The 20,981-nt window shown below is 42.1% G+C and overlaps 1 protein-coding gene across 1 annotated transcript in view; it reads right to left on the bottom strand.

The window, feature by feature from the left end:
• hyou1 (hypoxia up-regulated 1) overlaps window positions 1–20,683 on the bottom strand; it is a 34,998-nt gene extending 14,315 nt beyond the window's left edge. Inside the window, exons 1-13 of the mRNA XM_072593481.1 lie at window positions 20,524–20,683; window positions 17,448–17,533; window positions 15,187–15,280; window positions 15,022–15,100; window positions 14,478–14,632; window positions 14,044–14,120; window positions 12,748–12,929; window positions 10,956–11,071; window positions 8,216–8,402; window positions 7,680–7,814; window positions 4,769–4,851; window positions 2,604–2,736; window positions 769–953 (exon numbers count right to left, since the gene is read on the bottom strand). Coding sequence (XP_072449582.1) covers window positions 769–953; window positions 2,604–2,736; window positions 4,769–4,851; window positions 7,680–7,814; window positions 8,216–8,402; window positions 10,956–11,071; window positions 12,748–12,929; window positions 14,044–14,120; window positions 14,478–14,632; window positions 15,022–15,100; window positions 15,187–15,280; window positions 17,448–17,520 — 1,499 coding nt within the window. The 5' untranslated portion in view covers window positions 17,521–17,533; window positions 20,524–20,683. The remainder of the gene's footprint in view (window positions 1–768; window positions 954–2,603; window positions 2,737–4,768; window positions 4,852–7,679; window positions 7,815–8,215; window positions 8,403–10,955; window positions 11,072–12,747; window positions 12,930–14,043; window positions 14,121–14,477; window positions 14,633–15,021; window positions 15,101–15,186; window positions 15,281–17,447; window positions 17,534–20,523) is intronic.
• Window positions 20,684–20,981: the final 298 nt, after the last annotated feature.

Below are 20,981 nucleotides of genomic sequence, written 5' to 3'. Positions count from 1 at the left end.
GAGAATAAAACTCACAACTGGACTCAAAGTTCCCTATGGAAAACTCAACATTCTAACATTTACTAGCAGCAGAGAGAGAGAGAGAGAGAAAGAGAGAGAGAAAGGGAACAAGACACTTCACAATTTAGTAGAAGACTACAGACCGAGTTTGATAGGCAGCATCATACAATGAAGTAGCAAGGGCTTAAAAATGGTCGCCTTCACCAGCATCAGCATGTGGGGACTTGCTATGTGGAAAATAACTGTTATGACATGTAACTAACTGGAATCAGGTCTGAAGTATACATATTCACATTATTGACCGCTTCTCAATGTCTCACTTAAAAGTAGATAGATCATGGAACATTCCCTTAGTTTTCTGACTCAGGCTGATAATAAAGCAGATACAAAACACTAATGAATCAAGTGGTAGCTTGAGTATTGGAAGTATTGAAGGGTAGAGGGAAGAAGTGAGAATGGGATTCGACTAAGTGGTTTGAATCAAAAACACACTTGCACAGATTCAGATCCAATGTAATTGGCTGGTGGTACACTGGCACATTCACTGATAAAACTGAGTGCAGCTGTAAGCCACTGAACAGCATCAACTGTAATGATGAAGAGTCACCACATAAAATGTAAACTCTTTCTTCCCACAGATACTGCTAGACTTGAGTTTCTCCAGCAATTGTGTTTTCATTTGAGATCACCAGCATCCACAGATCTTGGTTTTAATTTATTCAACTAACAATTTGCCCCCACCACACCCAAAACCCCCAGTCTCATTACCTGAGATCACCGTCACTGAGGAAGTTCAAATCCCCATAATTCACAAAGAACTCAAAGTCATCGGAGTAGCGGTTGAAGGTGATCACTTTACGTTGAGGATATGGAGACATTCTCTGGAATAGCACACGTTTGTTGTGTTTAATGCTTTTCACACCATCCTCTTCAATCGCTCGTGTAAATTCAACCTACCAAGACAAAAAGAAAAGCAGGCAAAGACTCCTGTTAGCAAGATGATCCTTTGGGTCATTAAAGAGTCTGAGCAACAAAACCCCAGTGGCGCTCGCCGATGGATGCCGTTACAAAGCACATTCCAGTATGCATGTTTTCTGAGAAACAGGGCAAGTACGTTTCTCCAATGGGAAAGGTCTGAGAAGTAAACGAGATCACCCATTACTTTTCCCATACCTGTGTAGCAAATTTATCGCTCCTTTTTCAATCAGTTATTCTTTTTCCCCTTTGCTTGGATATACATCCACAGGCTCCAGGACGCCCTACAATTCCTCTCAAGGGGCTGTTCCTCATATAGAGTTAGCTATTGTTGAAGAGTTAGCACTGGTACAATGGGCCAAAAGGCCATCTTCTGTGCTGTGATTTCTATTTGCAAATCAAGACAATATGATAATGACAACATCTCAATGTCAGAGGCCATCACTGTTTGCACTTTGAAATGGTGACAGATCAAGGGCAGGAAACCGGCCAAATTTCTTGTAATTGATCAAACAGAGATCAGCTAACAGCACAGATTGAGCATAAAGTTTCCAGTCTGTACAGCTCAGTTTCACCTCATGTCACTGAATAAACTTATTCTGAACTTTAAAATAAAACCCCTAGGTCCTTTGGCCTACGACTGCAGCGTAATAGCATTGAGATACTGATGGGATCTGAGACGGTTAATCTACTCGTGTAGACGACCAGCTGGTCTTTCACTGGGTCAATGCCAGGTCACCTGGTTTGAGACCAGGTTACAGAGTTTACCACTGAAGATTTATTTTGTTTAGAACCTTCAATGCTGGTACTTGATCCAACAAGGTACTTGCTGCACAGAAACAGGCCATGCAGCCCAACAAGACAATACCAGTGGTTGGGATCCACACAACACTCTTCTACTCCATTTAAACTCAGTTTCCTAACTTAATGCACATAGTCTCATTTTATTAAAATACATTTTCCATTTTCACACATTCTACATATTTATTACTACCTTTGGTTACAATCTTCAATGGTTTTAGTCTTTAATTTGGTGGCTTCCACCAATCGTTTTTTTTCCACCAATCTTGAAACAATATTGATGCTTAATGAGAGGTTGTCAGATTATATTTTTATATACACACCACCTGGTCCTGCCCTTGCTATGCAATTCTTAACATTTTCTCCAAATTCATTCAAACTAATTGATATCTTCATCCATCTTATGTCTATGTATTAGAGTATATGTTGTCTTCCTTTACACCTCTTAAACCATCTCCAATAACCACAGGGTACCATATTTATCTTCATCATCTTAGTTTTACACTCAGATGACCCAGAAAATCTGCTTTTCCACTTGGTTTCTCAGCCTGCTGTACAAGATCTGAGCAGACTTCAGGTGTTTAATCACCAAATGAGACTAGTCTGAAAGTAAAGTGTAACGATGACAGCAATTTTACAGAAACAGCAACTTCAGTAAAGGTATTTGATAGGTTGGCTGTGGAGAATAAAGCTACTTCAAATACTCATACTTGGACTCATTCTCCAACTCTCAGAAGATTTCACAATTTACGAACACTTGAAACAAGAACATTGAGTGAGCGACAGAGTGAACCTTATAGATATGCACACAGTCATAGTATGTTTACCTGAATGGGATAAATGGCTGCATCACGAATAAAGAAAGGCTTGACTTTGAAGGCTTTACTGAGAGCTGCAGCCTGATACACTGCTCCCATTGCTGCTGCCTCATCCGCATTTATATTCTTTCCCAATTCCTTCCTGCAAAAGGGAATTGAAACCACTTACTGAGAGACGCAGTGACAAACTAAAAATAAGAATCCAGTTGAACATTCTGCTCTGTAGTTAAAAGTTTATAGCAATAACGTTGCCATGAGCCTCATTTTGTAAAGGAGGAAAAATGCAGGTTCTGTTCTCATAACTAGTGTCATAGAGAGACAAGGTTCAAAGTTTGGTAGACACTTTGGCACTCATCCACAGACTCTATCAACAAACACATCGACCTGGACCCAATATACCGGCCACTACAGAGGACAGCTCAAACTGACAACCGGAAGCGGCAGAGACAGGCCACTATAAATGCCGGAGGAAACAGCACAGAAGCGCTTCACAGGAGGCTCCCAAGCACTGAGGATGTCACCTAGACAGGGGACGAAACGTTTGCAAGACAAATTCCCAGCTCGGCGAACAGAACCACAACAACAGAGACAAGGTGTTACAACACAGAACAAGGCCCTTTGACGCATGTCTGGGCTGGTCATTAAGCATCTATTTACTCTAACCCCATTTTCCAGCACCTAGTTCAAAGCCTTTTCAAGTGCTCATATAAATTATTTAAATTCTTTTGGTGTGTGAATACATTGCACCCATGAGCTAGACAGAATTCAAAACTAAACTTGGGGTAAAAAAAAGTTAAGCAGTAACCTGAGAGAGGTACTGAACATTATAAAAGGATTTCAGTGGCCAACATATAAAAACATAAGAACCAAGGTCCATAACTGTTAGACAGTGTCTAGAATAGGGAAACATGCTACCACTAGGAGAAGTTGAGGCAAATGGTATTGATGTTTTTGAAGAGAGGCTAGTTAATGTTAAGAGGGTGAACAGAATCAAAGTTTATGTTGCCTCGATTAGATAAAGAGGAGTAGCAGGAGCATAAAGATCAGCACAGACAAAATAGGTGAAATAACTTTCTAAATAATTTGTATATTTGGTATCTACTTCTGAATGACAGTTTTCCATTTGGAGGTAACTTCCCATTGAAGGTTTACCTTTTCCTTCACATCTTTGGTTGCACCAAGGCATGTATCATGCCTATCTAAACCACAATGGAACAGCTCCCACATTGACACTACCAACGTCAGGAACTTTTCTTATGGAATACAATAAGCACAAAGCCATTATCCCTTTCATAATAAGGGATTAAGGAGTTGCCAAAGAGTTATTTAGGATCATTAAAGAGGTGACAGGTTTTCTCCATATCCTACTTCCTCTAGTGGAGGATCCTGAAAAAAGGTGCAGAGTTAAAACCAGACCATATAGAACTGAATTCAGGAAGTACTTTTAATACAGAAAGTGTCACAGAAACCTGCAACCCTGGAGGTCCGTTTTTAAAACCAAGATAGACAGATTGGGCAGGGAACCAAGGAAGGCAGCTGGAATTAAGGTGGAAATCAGCCAAGATCAAAAGAATGGCAGAACAGGACTAAGGGGCTGAATGGCTTCCTCCTATTCCCAGAGATCGTCTCCTTGAAGCAACCGACATTCTTCATTCAGTTGAACACAAAAGCAAACACATAGATGCTCCAAGGTGAGCTGCACTAATTATTTCATAATTCTACAAGGGAAAACAACGTCCACATTTATCAACTAATGACTTCTGAGCTCAGTGATACCTCAGAGTCATAGGCATAAAGATGTACAGCATGGAAACAGACCCTTTGATCCAACTCGTTTATGCTGACCAGATATCCCAACCTCTCATCATATTGACTACAATCACATTTTCTTTGCCCAATGATATACCTGGCAGAAAGCAATCAAATGCAAAATTTACCCAATGGCAGGTCGGTTTCAGCATTAATGTCTATGCTTTGCAATGGATTTAAACTCAAATTGGAAGTAAATAGTAAACACTAATTTATCAATTAGAGAACGGTATATAACAAGATACTTTAATCCCAGATGGTGTGGATGAGTATATTACACAGTAAAAGCATAACTGGCGGTAGTGTGGCTGAGGCTGGAATCTCTGATGACAATGGATTATATTATACAAAACTAGAACTCTTACTTTCCAACAGCTTTCAGCAAGAACTCCTGCACTTTGGGAACACGTGTTGCTCCACCCACCAGGATCACATAATCAATGTCTTCCTGCAGGAAAAAAAGTCACTTCAATTAATGAAATTTTTAAACCAACATTTTAAAAATTCAGTTGACCTATTAATTCATTAAGCACATGAGCACTTATTGCCCAGCACAGGAACAGGCCCTTCAGTCCACTGTCTGTGCAGCAGACCATGATTCCATTCTAGACTAATCCCATCTGCCTGCACACGGTCCATATCCCTCTATTCGCTGCCTGTTCATGCATCTGTCTAAATGTCTTTTAAATGTTGCTAACGCATCTGCTTCTATTACCCAGTGTGTAAAAACCTTGTTTCCCACATCTCCTTTAAACTTTCACTCTCTCACCTTAAACTTATTTCCCCCTCGTGTTTGCTATTTACACTATCCATGCCTCTCACTTTAATACACTTTCATCAGGTCACCCCGCAGCCTTCGACACTCTGGCAAAAACAATCCAAATTTGTTCAACCTCTCCTTATAGATAATACATTCCAATCATGGCAACATCCAGGTAAACCTCTTTTGCACCATCGCCAAAGCCTCAACATCCTTCCTAGCGTTGGGAACAGAACTGCATATAATGCTCCAAATGTGGTCTAAAGTTTTATGCAGCTGCACCATGACTTGCCAATTTTGAAACACAACATCCTGACTGACGAAGGGAAGGGAAGCAAGCCTTCTTTACCCACCTTATCCATTGCGGTTGCCACTTTCAGGGAGTTATGGACTTGCACCCAAAGATCCCTCGAGATATCAACGCTCCAAAAGGGACCTGCCATTTATTGTGTACTTTCCCCTTGCATTTGACCTCCCAAAGTGCATCATCACACACTTGTCCAGATCTAATTCTGTCTGCAATCTCTGACCAATTTTCCATCTACACCCTGCTGTATCTTTTTACAATTTTCTTCACTATCTACAACTCCTCTAATATTCATGTCTGCCAACTTACTATACAGATCACCTACATTTCCATCCAAATCATGACAGAGGTCCCAACACTGATCCTCACAAAAAGCCAATCAAAGAAACACCACTCCACAACTTCCTGTCTATGGCCCCCAATTTGCATCGAACCTAACAGCTCATTGTGGATCCCACTTGATGTAATCTTCTGGACCAGCCTACCATCAGCCACACTGTCAAATGCCATATTTAGCCAATTTAGACACTTTCACTGTCTTGCCCTCAATCACTTATCACTTGGTCAAAAAACACAAGACCTCTCCCACACAAAACTACACTGACCATCCTTAATAAGTCCATTCTTTTACAAATGCAAGTAAACCCTCTCCCTAAGAATCTTCTCCAATAACTTCTCCATTACTGATCCAAGTCTGACCTGCCTATGAATGTTTGGATTATCCCTGCTGCTCTTAAACAAAAAGATTAAAGTTGGCTATTCTTCAGTTTTCCGGGATCTCATCTGTGACTAAAGAGGACACAAACATCTGTATCAAGGATACAGCAATCTCTTCCCTTATCTCCCTCTGTGCCCTGGGATAGATTCCATCAAACCAGAGGGATTTATCCACCTTAAATGTTTTTTTCAAGACACACAGTACCTTCTCTTCCTTAATATTGACAAGTTCTGGAATATCAACATATCCTTCCCTCATCGTAACACCCATGTCCCTTTTCTTGGTGAATACGGATATGAAATACTCATTAAGAACCCCAATCACTTCCTCCGTCACAATGCATAAATTCCCTCCTTTGCCCTCAAATAGACTTAACCTTTCCCAAGGTACCCTCTTGCTTCTCATATACCTATAAAATACCTTGGGATGATTCTTAATTTTACTTGCCAAAGACATTGGAGACCCTTTTCATCTTCCTAATTACTTGTTAAATTCTTTCTTGCTTCATTTATATTCCTCAAGGCCTTTGTGTGATTTCAGTTTCCTAAACCTTAAACTGGATTCCTTCCTTTTTGGCTAAATTTTCAAAATCTATTATCCATGGTTCTGAATCTTGCTATTTTTAACCTCCATCTACACAGGCACATGCTGGTCCTGAACTCTGAGCAACCTTTAGAAGACTCCTAAATAACAGATGGGAATTTACCCTCAAAAAACTGCCTCAATCTAATTTTGTCAGTTCCCGCCTAATACTGTTATAGGTCGCCTTCACCCAATTTAGCACCTTCACCCAAGGATCAGTCTTATTCTTATCCCTGCCTATGTTAAAACTTGTGGAACTATGATCACTGCTCTCAAAAATGCTCCCCACAATGAAACTTCGATCACCTGGCCAGATTCATTCCCCAATAACAAGTCTAGCATGGCCTCTTCACTAGTTAGACTACCTATATATTGTTTCACGAAACCCGCCTGGGTGCATCTAGAAAAGTCTAGCCCAAGATCGCCTCATCTTCCGCCTAGGAGCCCTCCAACCACAAGGGATGAATGCAGATTTCTCCAGTTTTCTCATTTCCCCTCCCCCCACCTTTTCTCAGTCCCAACCCTCAGACTCAGCACCGCCTTCGTGACCTGCAATCTTCTTCCCGACCTCTCCGCCCCACCCCCTCTCCGGTCTATTACCCTCACCTTAACCTCCTTCCACCTATCGTATTCCCAACACCCCTCCCCCAAGTTCCTCCTCCCTACCTTTTATCTGAACCTGCTTGGCACACCCTCCTCATTCCTGAAGAAGGGCTTATGCCTGAAACGTCGATTTTCTTGCTCCTTTGATGCTGCCTGACCTGCTGCGCTTTTCCAGCAACACATTTTTAAGCTTAAATACATACAAAGATCAAATGCATTCTTAATGAAAATACATTACACTACCAACTGAACAATGCACGTATTCACAAAGTCATTTGATCATGCAAGCTTGTCTAAAACACTCACCATTTTCAACTCAGCTGCTTTTAAAGCTTGATGTACAGGTTCTGCAACTCTCTCAAAAAGATCACTGCACAGCTCCTCAAACTTCTGCCTTGTTACTTTGGCCTTGAAGTCAATGTCATCAAGCAGTCCCTCAATCTGCACAGAAAACAAGGAATCAGTAACAAGGGATATAAACTTAAGATAATTGGCAAAAAGCACAAAGGTGATACATGGAGAACATTTAAGATGATTATCTGAGCTGGGTTGTTGAAGTGTATTCAAATGTAAATGTCAAAAGGGAATTAGATAAATACTTAAAGAGGATGGAAATAACAAGACAAAAAAAGGAGGGAGCATGGGCCTGACTGGATAGCTCTTGCAAAGAGCTATTAGCCAGTGATTCCCTTCTAATTTGAAAGATTCAATGATTTTACACAGTCCCAATAGGTTAACCTTTTCTAAAACTTAGGATAAATACATCTTTGAATTATATCTTTTAAATACACATTTAAGGTGTAAAAACTATGTCCTCAGTTTCTGCTGAATCTGAAAGTTACCTGTGCCATATGATCTACATTTGCACTCAATACTGTTTTCACACGATTTGCTTCCTTCCACAACTTAGCCATTGCTCGTGGGTGCTGGCGGACATCTTTGCGAGTCTTCTTCTGAGCGTTAAAGAGATCTGCTAGGTGATCCTGCAGACGAAGTTCCATCTCAAAACCACCTAGATTCCGATCAAACCTGAAGATAACATAGAAAGGTGGAAGATTCAATTCCCAGTCGACTGATCTCAGTACATCCTTAATGCAGTATACATATGTGTACTGCAATGTCAAAATGAATTGTCTTTTGGATGATATTGAAGGAGGGACATGCTGACCCTTTGTTATCAGAGTATAGTGGAGGTAGGTGTTCTGCAAAAAACACCCCCAGATGTAGATGAAATCAATTATAATTGGTCACCGAGGCACTGACTCTAACAGTGCTTAATGTAAAAGTAAAGGAAAATACACTTGTAATTATAAAGAGTCACAAAGTCAGAGTCACATGGAGTCCGGCTCGTCTGCACTGACCAGATATCCTAAGCTGATCTAGTCCCATTTGCCAGTATTTGGCCCATTTCCCTCACAACTATTCCTAATCATTGACCCAACCAGATGCCTTTTCAAAGGCTATAGTTGTACCAGCTACCATCACGGAATCCGTATACCCCCATGGAAAAAGACCTGTGCTATTCACCCTATCCATGTCCCTCATGGCTTTATAAACCTCTCTAAAGGTCATCCCTCAGCCTCGAACATTCTAGCGAAAACAGCCCAGCCTATTCAGCCTCTCTCTATATCTCAAATTCTGATAACATCCCTGTAAGTCTTTTCTGAACCCTTTCAGGTTTCACAAAATCCTTTTGATAGGAGGGAGGTCAGAATTGCTTACAATATCTAAACTTGGCCTTCAACTAAATTGCTGAAGACTAATTAAGTTATCTCCCTATGTTTCAACATCTGTGATTCCATGAACATTCTAAGACAGCAAATTATTTTTAATTTAAAAATAACAATGATGAGATTTAATACTTGATAACAATTGTGTTCAGTTCTGGTCACCTCATTATAGGAAAGATGTAGAAGCTTTAGAGAGGGTGCAGAGGAGATTTACCAGGATACTGTGTGGACTGGAGGGCATATCTTATGAAGAAAGGTTGAGGGAGCTAGGACTTTTCTCATTGGAGCGAAGAAGGATGAGAGGTGACTTGATAGAGGTGTACAAGATGGGGAGACGCATAGATAGAGTGGATAGCTAGAGACTTTTTCCCAGGGCGGAAATGTTTATCTCGGGAAGTGGGGGGGGGTTGCATAATTTCAAGGTGATTAGAGGAAGGTTAGGGGAGATGACACAGGTAGGTTCTTTACTCAGAGTGGTGGGTGCGTGGAATGCACTGCCAGCAGTGGTAGTAGAGACAGATACATTAGGCACATTTAAGCAACTCTTGGATAGGCACACAGAAGTTAGTACAATGTAGGTTAGCATGCAGTATGTAGGTTAGTCTGATCTTAGAGTAAGATAGAAGACCAGCACATCGGGGGCCGAAGGATCTGTACTGTTCCATGTTCTAATAGCACTGAAACACCAATGCAGATTCTAGTTCCTACTAAATGTTAAAAGAGTAGTCATTGCCCTGATCTTTCCATATGAAATGAAAGGCCAGAGCAGTTAGATATAGCAAGTAGGGAAGGGGGCGGGGGCTATAAACTCTATGTCCACCTTAAGTTTTAGCTTTCCTTTCACACTCCACCCTCCCGAAAGATTTGGAGGAAACAGTTAATAATTTTCAGCCTATTCTTCTCAAAGAAGCAAGTCATGCTGGAGTACAATTCTGCAAATGTCAGGTGCTCATTGCTATTCTCTTTTGTATAACCCGTGGTAATACCAGGGAATGACTGAATCAGGACTACATCTTCCCACTTGTGCTGGTCTGCCTTCCAAAAGCTGCGATCTTTATTTAGAAAAACAAATTAACAACTATCCCCTTTCCCTTCTCAATAAAGATTTATGAAATGGATTCCTGGGATGGCAGGACTGATGTATGGGAAGAGATTGAGTGAGTTAGGACTGTACTCACTGGAGTTTAGAAGAATGAGGGGAATAATAAGGTTAGATGCAGAAAAGACGTTCCTGATGGTGTGGGAATCCAGAACCAGGGATCATAGCTTAAGGGAAGAGATAAACTTTTCAGGACTAAGATGAGGAGAAATATCTTCGCCCAGAGAGTTGAGTCTGTGTAATTCACTACCACAGAAAGAGGATGAGGCAAAAATATTGCATTTCTTCAAGCTATATGTAGATATAGTTGTTGTGGCTAAAAGGATCAAAGGGATACAGAGGAGGGTAGGATTAGAGTATGAGCTTAACGCCTAAACCACAAGGTCAAGGAGCAGGATTAGGCCATTCAGCCCATTGAGTGTGCTCCACCATTCAACTACGGTTGACAGTCTCAAACTTAATAGCTAGCCTTCTCCCTGTAACCCTAGATCCTCTTACTAATGAAGAACTTATCCATCACTGTCTTAAAAACCACTCAATGACTTGGCCTCCACAACCCTCTGCAGCATTCAGTTTCACAGATCCCCGTAGCAGGCTGACAGGGTTGAATGACCTACTCTTCTTTCTAACTTCTATGTTTCTACGTTAAAGGCAGTATTTAGTCTTGGCAGTGTTTGTAATGCCTTCGGAGATGGAGTAGCAAAAAAAAAGAAAGAGTATTAAATGCAGAGTATTTAAGGATTAGAAATTTACCCGGTCCCTCGAATCTGGAGCTGGGGCTGTGTTCCCGAATCCTTTGTTTTAGTTGTTACGTAAGTTACAACAGTGGCAGTGGTGCTGGTTGAACCCATGTCAAAAAACATCACGTTCTGAAAGAAAGGTACAGGAAAAGAGAGTAGCTGATCACAGTGTAAATAACACTACAAAACAAAAACAGAAATCACTGCAGAAACCCAGCAGTTCTGGCAGCAATTGCGGCAGTTGTGGAGGGAAAGCAGAGTTAATATCTTGGGTCCACTGTTTTGAGATTACACTGTTTTCTTGGCTTCCTTTTTCATATTTCATGTCCCCAACCTCTGGGCCTAACTTTCTGCTCTTTATCCTGTACACTCATACAGCTTTTATACTTTCCAGTAGCGCTCCCTCGAAAGCTTATCAGTCATATTCCTCCATTGGCTAGAACTTTCTGGTAAATATTTGATTTTAGTACACTTTTAGCACTTATCCTTTGGTACCAAAGGCAAAGCGTATCACATTAATCGTCAGAGCTGCACTATTCATTATCAGGCAAACTGGCAATTGCGGCCGTTTGATCCTCAACTGTGCGACATGAGGGGTACCTGGCCTCCTCACTATTTTCTACAACTTCTTTAGAATCTGCAAACCTGAGATCCATACCAAGGAGTCCTTGAAGTGTGTACCTGAAAAGTCCGATTTCCCATGCTAAAAAATTATCATTTTTCCACCTTTACCAATAACCTTGCCAGGTCCATTCCATCCATTCTCTTATAATAAACCACATCTCTGATTAAAACTGGTTTCAGGTGGTCTTTCCTTGGCTGTTAAGGCTTGTTAAATTCTGAGACTTTGGTAATGAAAGCCTTCTACCTACACAAGATTCATTCAAAACGCTCCAATAAATAAGAACTAAGTCTAGCTCCTTCCCAAAATTATTACTAATGAACTTCAGGAGTCCTGGCAAAAATTAAATAGACGTGGATTGCATCCTCTCAGAACCTGCAACAAATTTTTAGCGTTACAGCCCACACTGGTTTGACTGATCTGCCAAAATGTTATTAACCATTGTGTTTATTCTGCACGATTCTCTTCACATGCCCCACTGCTAAAAGGCCTTTCGAACTGTTTCATAACTATTATATTTATATTCCTGCAGATATCTCCAAATGCATCACAAGCAAACACCTACCCCCCCCCCTCCCCCCAAAGGTATCAATCCTCCCATTTGAAAAACAGGCACTAGACTCAACATTTCCCAAGACTTCGGCTCTCAGAATCGCTCAAGAATGCCTAAAATATAATCATAGAGATGTGCAATTGTACCAGCCTCCACCACTTCCTCTGGCAGCACATTCCATACACACACCACCCTCTGTGTGAAAAGGTTGCCCCTTAGGTCCCTTTTATATCTTTCCCCTCTCACCCTAAACCTATGCCCTCTAGTTCTGGACTCCCCCACACCAGGGAAAAGACCTTGTCTATTTATCATATCCGTTCCCCTCAATTTTGTAAACCTCTATAAGGTCACCCTCAGCCTCAGATGATCCAGGGAAGACAGCCCCAGCCTGTTCAGCCTCTCCCTATAGCTCAAATCCTCCAACCCTGGCAACATCCTTGTAAGTCTTTTCTGAACCCTTTCAAGTTTCACAACATCCTTCCGATAGGAATATTCCAACAGTGGCCTAACCAATGTCCTGTACAGCTGCATCATAACATCTCAACTCCTGTACTCAATACTCTGACCAATATATAATTTGTATTTCAACTTGCGATCCTTGAAACCAGTGCGTTTTGACTAACACCTTACCTGGGCGGTTGCGTTAATGTCCTTCCTCCGAAACACACCATAGTTCAAGGCCACAGCTGTGTTATCATTGATGAGTTGAAGGACCTTCAGACCCACCATCTGAGCAGCATGTATGACCGCCCGCCTCTCTGCCTGATTGAAGTATGCTGGCACAGTGATTACGAGGTCCTTAATAGGCTGCTCTGCAGGACAAGGGTAGAACAGGTCAACAACTGTGGAAAAACAATCTCTAGGGAGTCATATCAAAACATACTACTACCCAAAGATGTCAAGTTACAAGCATTTTGTGTGTCAGTGTTTTAGAAATGATTTTAAATTATTTTACACATCATTCAAGAATACACAATTAACTTCATTTATTGAATTCAAATATTGTTTAAAGATAAATCTATGAAGCTTTTTCTGTGGTTGCCAAGTCATTAAGTTTACTCCTCTGAAGTGGATCAGATTTCAGCAGAAAATAATGTTTCGAACTTATAGAAACAGGCTACATAAAAACAATTACAAAACTTTAAAAACAACACTTTATTTAGGCCTTTAAAGTACTAGTGGTCAGAAACAACTGGCAATTTGCAGTGTTAGGAAGGAACTTGGGCATTGGAAAGCTGTACATGTTAAACTATAGAAGCAGGAAACTTGCTCTTGTGCACGATCTCCAGCGAGAAGCAAGAACCATTTAGAGTCATAAATGGTTACACAACATGGAACAGACTGTCCAGTCCAACTCGTCCATGCTGACCAGAGATCCCAACCCAATCTAGTCCCATATCCCTCTATATCCTTCCTATTCATATGCCCATCCAGATGCTATTTAACTGTACCAGCCTCCACCACTTCCTCTAGCAGCTCATTCCATACACGTACCAACCTCAACATGAAAAAGTTGCCCCTTAGGTCCCTTTTAAATCTTTCCCCTCTCAACCTAAACATATGCTCTCTCGTTCTGGTCTCCCCCACTCCAGGGAAAAGACCATGTCTATTTATCCTATCCATGCCCCTCATGATTGTATAAACCTCTATGGCGTTACCCCTCAGACTTTGACTCTCCAGGGAAAACAGTCCCAGTCTATTCAGCCCCTCTCTAAAATTCAAATCCTCCATCCCTGGCAGCGTCCTTGTACATTTTTTTTCATCCTTTCAAGTTTCACAACATCCTCATGTAGGAGAGAGACCAGAGTTGCACACAATATTTCAAAACAGAACAGGAGAGTCACTAGAATTGGTGGGATTATGACACAACATCAGGTCAAACCTTCAGAAGGGAAATGTATAAATTTTAATGGAAATTGGACCGACCTGCAAAGTCCTGAGCCAAGGTTCTTGAGTAATTCAGTACCATCCCCAGGATCTCCTCAGGGGAATAATACAATTCACTGGAAAGACAAAGACAGGCAGACAATTGTTTATTAAATATTCAGTAAGGACTTGATAGTGCACAGTTCAAAGTATAGACAGAAAGAGTGAAGGATTTTCTCAACAGCTTTTGAACAAGTGCAACTTGACCAGCATCAATAGAAACAGCAGTGACAGCTGTCAACCTGAGAACACAAAGGAAAGATTGCTAGCTGTGGACTTGAATCCTAAAAAAGGTCAAAAAGAATCTGCTGAAGATTGAGACACAAACAAAGCACTTGGTAAGTTAACTTATCATGTGAAGTGTCTCTTTCAGCAAAGTCATTACACCGACAGCAAAATCATTTGTCCGGCTTGTTAACTGTTTAGGTACTCACTCTGAAAGTTTGAATATCACTGTCCCCCGTTGATCAGCTGCCACCAGCTGATGTTCAGGGAAACGCTTCCTGTACAGGTCCACCTGTGGGTTTTCCATTCGCTTCCCGAGCAGATCCTGCAAGTAGCGAGCCACGACTTTGGGGTTCTTTGCTGCCTGTGAAATGCATCAAAAGGAAGCTTACAGAATTCAACGCACTCAAACCAAAAAATCTGCTCTAATCAGGCCGCTGCGTTTGAATACATCTTTTGATGTTGACTGTCTGCATCAAAATAACCATGAAGTGCTTTGGGACATCCACAGGACATGAAAGACATTAAATAAAACAGCTGCAACATTAAGACATAAATACATGATCTGAACTCATGAATAAGGGGAGGTGCTAGACAGTTACCAACAGAAATGGATCTGCACCCCTGCCACATCCTGCAATGTAGCAGCAGAAAGGAAAAACAAAATCTGCTCCTTACTCCCTAAATGCAAATATAGGTGGATCTCTCACTCAGTTACCTGACTCCAACCTAACAGAGAAACTGAAGTCTCACCATGGCTATTGCACTGTCCCCAAAGAGTCGCTCATTTTCTTTTAAAGCAACAGCAACTGGAGTTTTCCTCCTCGATTCTCTGCAACAACCAAAACACACCCAGCTCAGTATAAACACAATCAGAAGTGGAAGGTCACATCGGTAAACTAGTTAAGGAGCACATACTTGTTTAAGACAATCTCCATGGGCACTCCTGGCTTCACAATGGCAATCTTCATCCATTCACTGCCCAAATCCACGGACATCACTGCTACCGAATCTGTATAAGAGCAGCACATGTAAAGAGAAGCTACCAGACTGAATGGAGGGGAGCAGGGTACAGGAAGAGGGTTATGTGTGTTGTTGAGAGCCAGCTTGGTCTTTTGAACTTTCTAGTGATGCAAAATAAGTCATGCCCCATCAACTGGCCAGCACCCTGAAAATCAGATGACTGAGTAAGATTAAAGATTCCAAGCACATTGTAGTGGATTCAATGTTTGAAATTGCTGAGTCAGCAACAAAAACCACAGTGTGGTGGAAATGTCACTGGACTAGCAACCCAGAATCACTGGCTAATGCTCTGGGAGCCTGTTCAATCTCCACTGTGGTAGTTGGTGGAAAAAAATTTCAAATAATGTATAATTCTAAAAATGTGAAATTGAGAGCAAATCCCAGTAAAAGTGACAATTGTTGTAAAAACCCATCTGTTCTTTGGGGAAGGAAATGCACTGTCCCTACCTGGTCTGCCCCACGTGACCCATAGTAAGGTGACTAACCTAATTCTTCTGAAATGCCCTAGCAAGCCAGGCAGTCATGGGGACATAGGGATGGGCAACAAATGCTGGCCATTCTAGGGGCCTACATCTCTGGAAGAATACATTTGAAAAAAATAACAGGCAAGTGAAGGTTTGAGCGAAGTTTGGGGACAGAGAGAACTTAGCATTAAAAAAAAATTATCTTCCTGCTCATCACCCAGGAACTCTGCAGGTAAGGATGGTCTACCAACACTCATTAAACAGACATTCTATTAGATTTCTGGACCAGCATTTGTAGCATCATTTTCCTTCAGGGGCACTGTCCAGAATAAGCCTTAGGGGAAAGCAATACTTCAACTCATTAGAGTTTTGGTCCAATTGACAGCCAGAAGCTTTGAGTGTGAAATCCCTCTCCACTGCAGTGTAAACTCTAAACACTGGCTCACACATCACTCCATCAGAATCTACACAGCAACAAGATTAAACTCTCAGGCTCAGCTCGTTCTAACATCTTCCAATGGAAACCGCTCACTGCTCAAAGTGCTATTTCTCTTCCAACTACACTCAATGCATGTAAGTGAATCACTGTCTCTACCACTGAGTAAACAGTATTTATTTTTATTGATAACCTGCTGTGCATGTTACAAATAACACTTATTTTGTACATGAAAAATGCAATACCAGCCTGACACTAGTGGAATGTTAAATTTGTTTGAGGCGTTTGCAGCTAAAGCTACCAGAACTTAAATTGAACTTTGATCAGACCACATTTGGTATTTGTACAATTCTGGTTGCTAGATTATAAAAAAGGATATGAGCAGAGGGCAGTATGTAAACAACACTGGCTACACTAATCAGGAACAAAAAAAAGGCTGGGTCTCTTTTCACATGTAAGATGAGAAGGCAGAGAGAATACCTAACAGAGCACTTTGATATATCAAAGGCATCGATAGTGTCTTGGTTTGTGGCAAAGAAACCATAAATTAGTTATTAGTACACCCATATGGAAATCAGAAGAAACATCTTTACCAAGTGGTGAGAAAGCAGAACTCACTATTACAAGGAATACTGGATTAGTGGTGCTGGAAGAGCACAGCAGTTCAGGCAGCATCCAACAAGCAGCGAAATCATTTTTACCCCATTACAGGGAATAGCTGAGACTAACAGTATAGAGCAAATAAGTATATGAGGGACAAGGAAATAGTGTTAGTGTAGCATTACTATCTGCATGGACTGGTTGGGTTAAATAGACAATATTGATGCCAACTATTCTAAATAGATGAGACTTTCTGCATCCTCCCCTCATCCACCCATCTCCTAATTAACAAATGAGATTCAAGCATGTCAGCATACCACAGTAAAACTATCAATTACAACAGCCAATCAGGAGCTTACACCACCAACAAAGCCATGTTCCAAATTCACCTTACTAAACTGGAGGAGTGTTTAAAATACAACCAGTTCGGACATGTATTCCAGCATAGATTTACATGAAGATAATCACATTACAATATACAAATCAGAAAGAAGATATAACCAACACTACTTCACAGTAAAGCACATGTCTGCAATCAGGCTCCTAAACTCATAGCCCTCAGGTGACTGCTTTGACCAAGAGTTCAAAGTATTCACAGAGAAAATTACAGATCAAATCTTGTAGCAACATCTTTGTTAAATCCAAGTCAAACATACCAGTGTGTAAGACCACGTGTGCGAGGGTGAAACATAACATCATCCAAACTGACAGTCCCATCTTGCTACCCATTGTAAAGGTTCACCTAGTGAGGAGAAAAAAAGGCAAGAGTCAGGTTGTCACACAATCTCCAAGTTTCCTAACAGTTCAATGGTATACTCAGTACAGCAGCTCCTGTAGCCATATCACATTACATTTGAGAAAAACAAATAATACAAAAGGAGTTGGGCAGTTATGATCCCAAACAATAAACTGAGATCCAATGGGATCATACAATATATAGAAAGTCCCCAAGTTACAAATGTCTGACTTACAAATGTCCAATACCTCCGAACCAACCTCCAGCTTCTCATTGTTAAAAAATTATTCTTAAAAATCCGGAGTTATATGCAATGTTTCATCCTAGGAAATGGGAGGACTAATTAGCCCAAATCTGTTCCAACGTACACACAAATTTGGCTCACCAACAGCAGAAAAAATGGAACTTGCTCATAACCTGGGAACCTTTTGTATTTACTCAATGTGCTTTGGGCATAGGTACCAACATTGCCATGGTAGTACAGGACAAGGCAAATCTAACTTGACATAGATTTACATACACTGCACAATTACCTCTGTTGTGTGCTGGCAAATCAAACACTTAAAGTCAGCCAGACCATGTCCCCAGTCATGAACACACAAACACCAAATGTATTTTCTTCTGTTCCATCTTCAATGACACTTAACTTGCAATTCCCAGCTGCCAAGTTATCCATTTGCAATCTCTTATGCACACAGTCACATCCTTCCTAGGAAACTGTCTGTTTACTTTTTCTTCGCCTCTCCTAGAATACAAGCAATTATACTGAGGCATCTCACTGGAGCTTTTTCTCTGCTATATACAGGTCAACATAGGTGACTTTGGCAGCAGGAATTTAGGAACTTACTTTAGCAACAAATGAACATACATCTGAAGCAAAATGGTCCAAGACACTTAGGTGTCACAATGGAAAAACTAAGTCCAGTGCAGCTGACTGCCATCAGGTGAAACCGAAATGATCTGTTCTCTAATAAAATAGCGATTTAACCAGCTAGTTACTGACTCACACAAACATTATCCATCACTCACTTTATACGGCAACATATCAAATCAACTTAAAGGTTCATCCACACTGAAAAGAATAACCTGCATATGAACATTGCAGATTTTCTCCACAGTGTGTTTTGGTGATAACTTCTCCTCCCAAAATTAGGAATGTAATTAACTTACAATGGTATAACTAAATCTATTAAGGTTGATTCACAGAATACTAAGACTTCTGATGTGTGCCATCAAACTAAACACTGTAAAATCACTCAGCAACAGAACTGAAAATCAGTTTCTGGAGTTCAAGAAACTACTTCGTTCCAAACATCATCTCAAAGCATTGGACTCTTATGTCACTAATTACCTCCCATTGCTGGTTATAATAGTGGAAAGACCTCAGACCCACAGGTCGATTTATAATAAAGCTATGAATGTTCTTCCAATTTCCAGTAATAGCACCACTGCTACTTTTCTTGAACAAGAATAACTTGCAAAGTAGATTAGATTTTAGATGATTCCCTACAGTGTGGAAACAGGCCCTTCAGCCTATCAAGTCCACACTGACCCTCCAAAGAGTAACCCACCCACACCCATTTCCTTCTGACTAATGCACCTAGTACTATGGGCAACTTAACATGGCCAATTCACCTGACCTGCACATCTTTGGACTGTGGGAGGAAACTCGTGCAGGTAAATGATGAAATAGTCAGAAACAATTTGCCACTATTTATGACATTATAAAGGTAAATCAAAAAAGCGACCAGATAAGGACAGGACACAACAGATGTCATCAGCTGTGATTCAGTGGTTGGTTGTTTGCAGTTGGAGAGTCCAGAGTTCAAATTCACTTTAGAAACTCATGTATGTATTTAGGTCAGTACTGAAGGAGTGCCAGCACCAAGGGACCGTTGCACTGTCAGAGGCTCAGTGCTGAATGAGTGGCTCACTGTCAGAAGGTCTGTCTTTTGTGTCAATGCAAAATATTGTCCAGTATCATATTGAAGAGCAGGGAAGCTTGCCTAGAAATATGGACTAGCTTATACCTCAGCTTTTTACTATTTACATCAATGACTTAGATAAGTGAACTGAATGGAGTACATTCAAGTTCACTGATATGAAAGCTGCAAGGAGGATTCAAAGAAACTGCAAAGTTAAATAGATAAATTTAGGGCAGGCACGTTATCCGTTTCATAAACAGTACAAAGTCTTGCTGCAACTCAACATAGTTTTGACCATATTCTGCAGTTTTGGGCATATTATCGAAAGATGATTACTTGACTTTAGGAGTGGTGAAAATTCACGGGAATATGGAGTTATCTTACATTTAAAAAAAAGGACTAGAAGATTGAGCTCATGCTCCCAAGAGTTTATAAGATTAAGAGATGATCTGATTGAAACAAAATTGTGCGAGGACTGGATAGTGTGGAGAGGCTGGAGTTGGGGTGACGGGGCTCAATCTTTGGAATCTCCACCGTGAACCCCTGGGTGCTCAGTCATTATTGTTTTAGTCAGGAGTCAGGGGGTTGTTTGGGATCTGGGGGAACCTGGGGTGGGGTGGGGTGGGGTGGGGGGGGGAGGGGAGGGGGTGGGGTGGGGTGGGGGAGGGGAGGGGGTGGGGGAGGGGAGGGGGGGGGGGGGGGGGAGGGGGAGGGGGGGGGGTCGGCCCCGATCATAATGAATGGGGAGACAGGCTCAGGGAGCTGGACCCGCTCCTGATGCGACAGGCCCCCCCACCCACCCAACCCCCCAACCCCAACCCCCACCCCCCACCCCCCAACCCCAACCCCCACCCCCACCCCCCCCAACCCCAACCCCCCGACCGGGCAGGGACACCCATTACAGAGCAGGCTCCGAATAACCTCCGGGAGGCCTGGCCCCCCCTTCCCCGGGGCTCTGCCTACACTCGCCGGGCGGCCCACCGGCTCCGGACTGTCCGTCTCCCCCCTCAGTGTCCCACCCGGCCCCTGTCTGACCCCGGCCCGCGGCGCCAGGCCCCCCGTCCCCCTTACCCGGTCCCTCTGACTCTGTCCGCCTCTCCTTCGCGCTCCCTCACCGGCTCCGGGAATCAGGCCCCTCAAGAACGCGGCGACCACCGATTGGTCCACGTCACCACCGATCCACCGGCGCCCCTCTCGCCGATTGGCCGACCCCGCGGTGGGCGGTCGGACGGTGAGATCGGGCTCGTCTATTGGTCCACGTGGGGAACGCCAATGATACCGGCGAGGCTGCAAGAGGGAACCTCAGGAGGTCAGCCCCGGTGTGTTAGGAGGACTGCCCCCTGGTGTCAATGCCACAATGAGCCGCAGAGCATCAGCGATTCCCAGGCACAAAGGCCATTCGGCCCATCAAACCTACCCTGCCTATTTCACTCTTTAATGCCACCCCTCAAACGACCTATACATTCCTTTCTGAAAATCACTATTGAATCTCTCCCTTCACTACTCTTTCATACAGAATACTCTAGATC

This window comes from Chiloscyllium punctatum, chromosome 23, assembly GCF_047496795.1.
Source record: "Chiloscyllium punctatum isolate Juve2018m chromosome 23, sChiPun1.3, whole genome shotgun sequence".
Classification (NCBI taxonomy): Eukaryota; Metazoa; Chordata; class Chondrichthyes; order Orectolobiformes; family Hemiscylliidae; genus Chiloscyllium; species Chiloscyllium punctatum.
The sequence above is the reverse complement of the archived record's forward strand: the minus strand, read 5'-3'. Positions and strand labels throughout refer to the sequence as shown.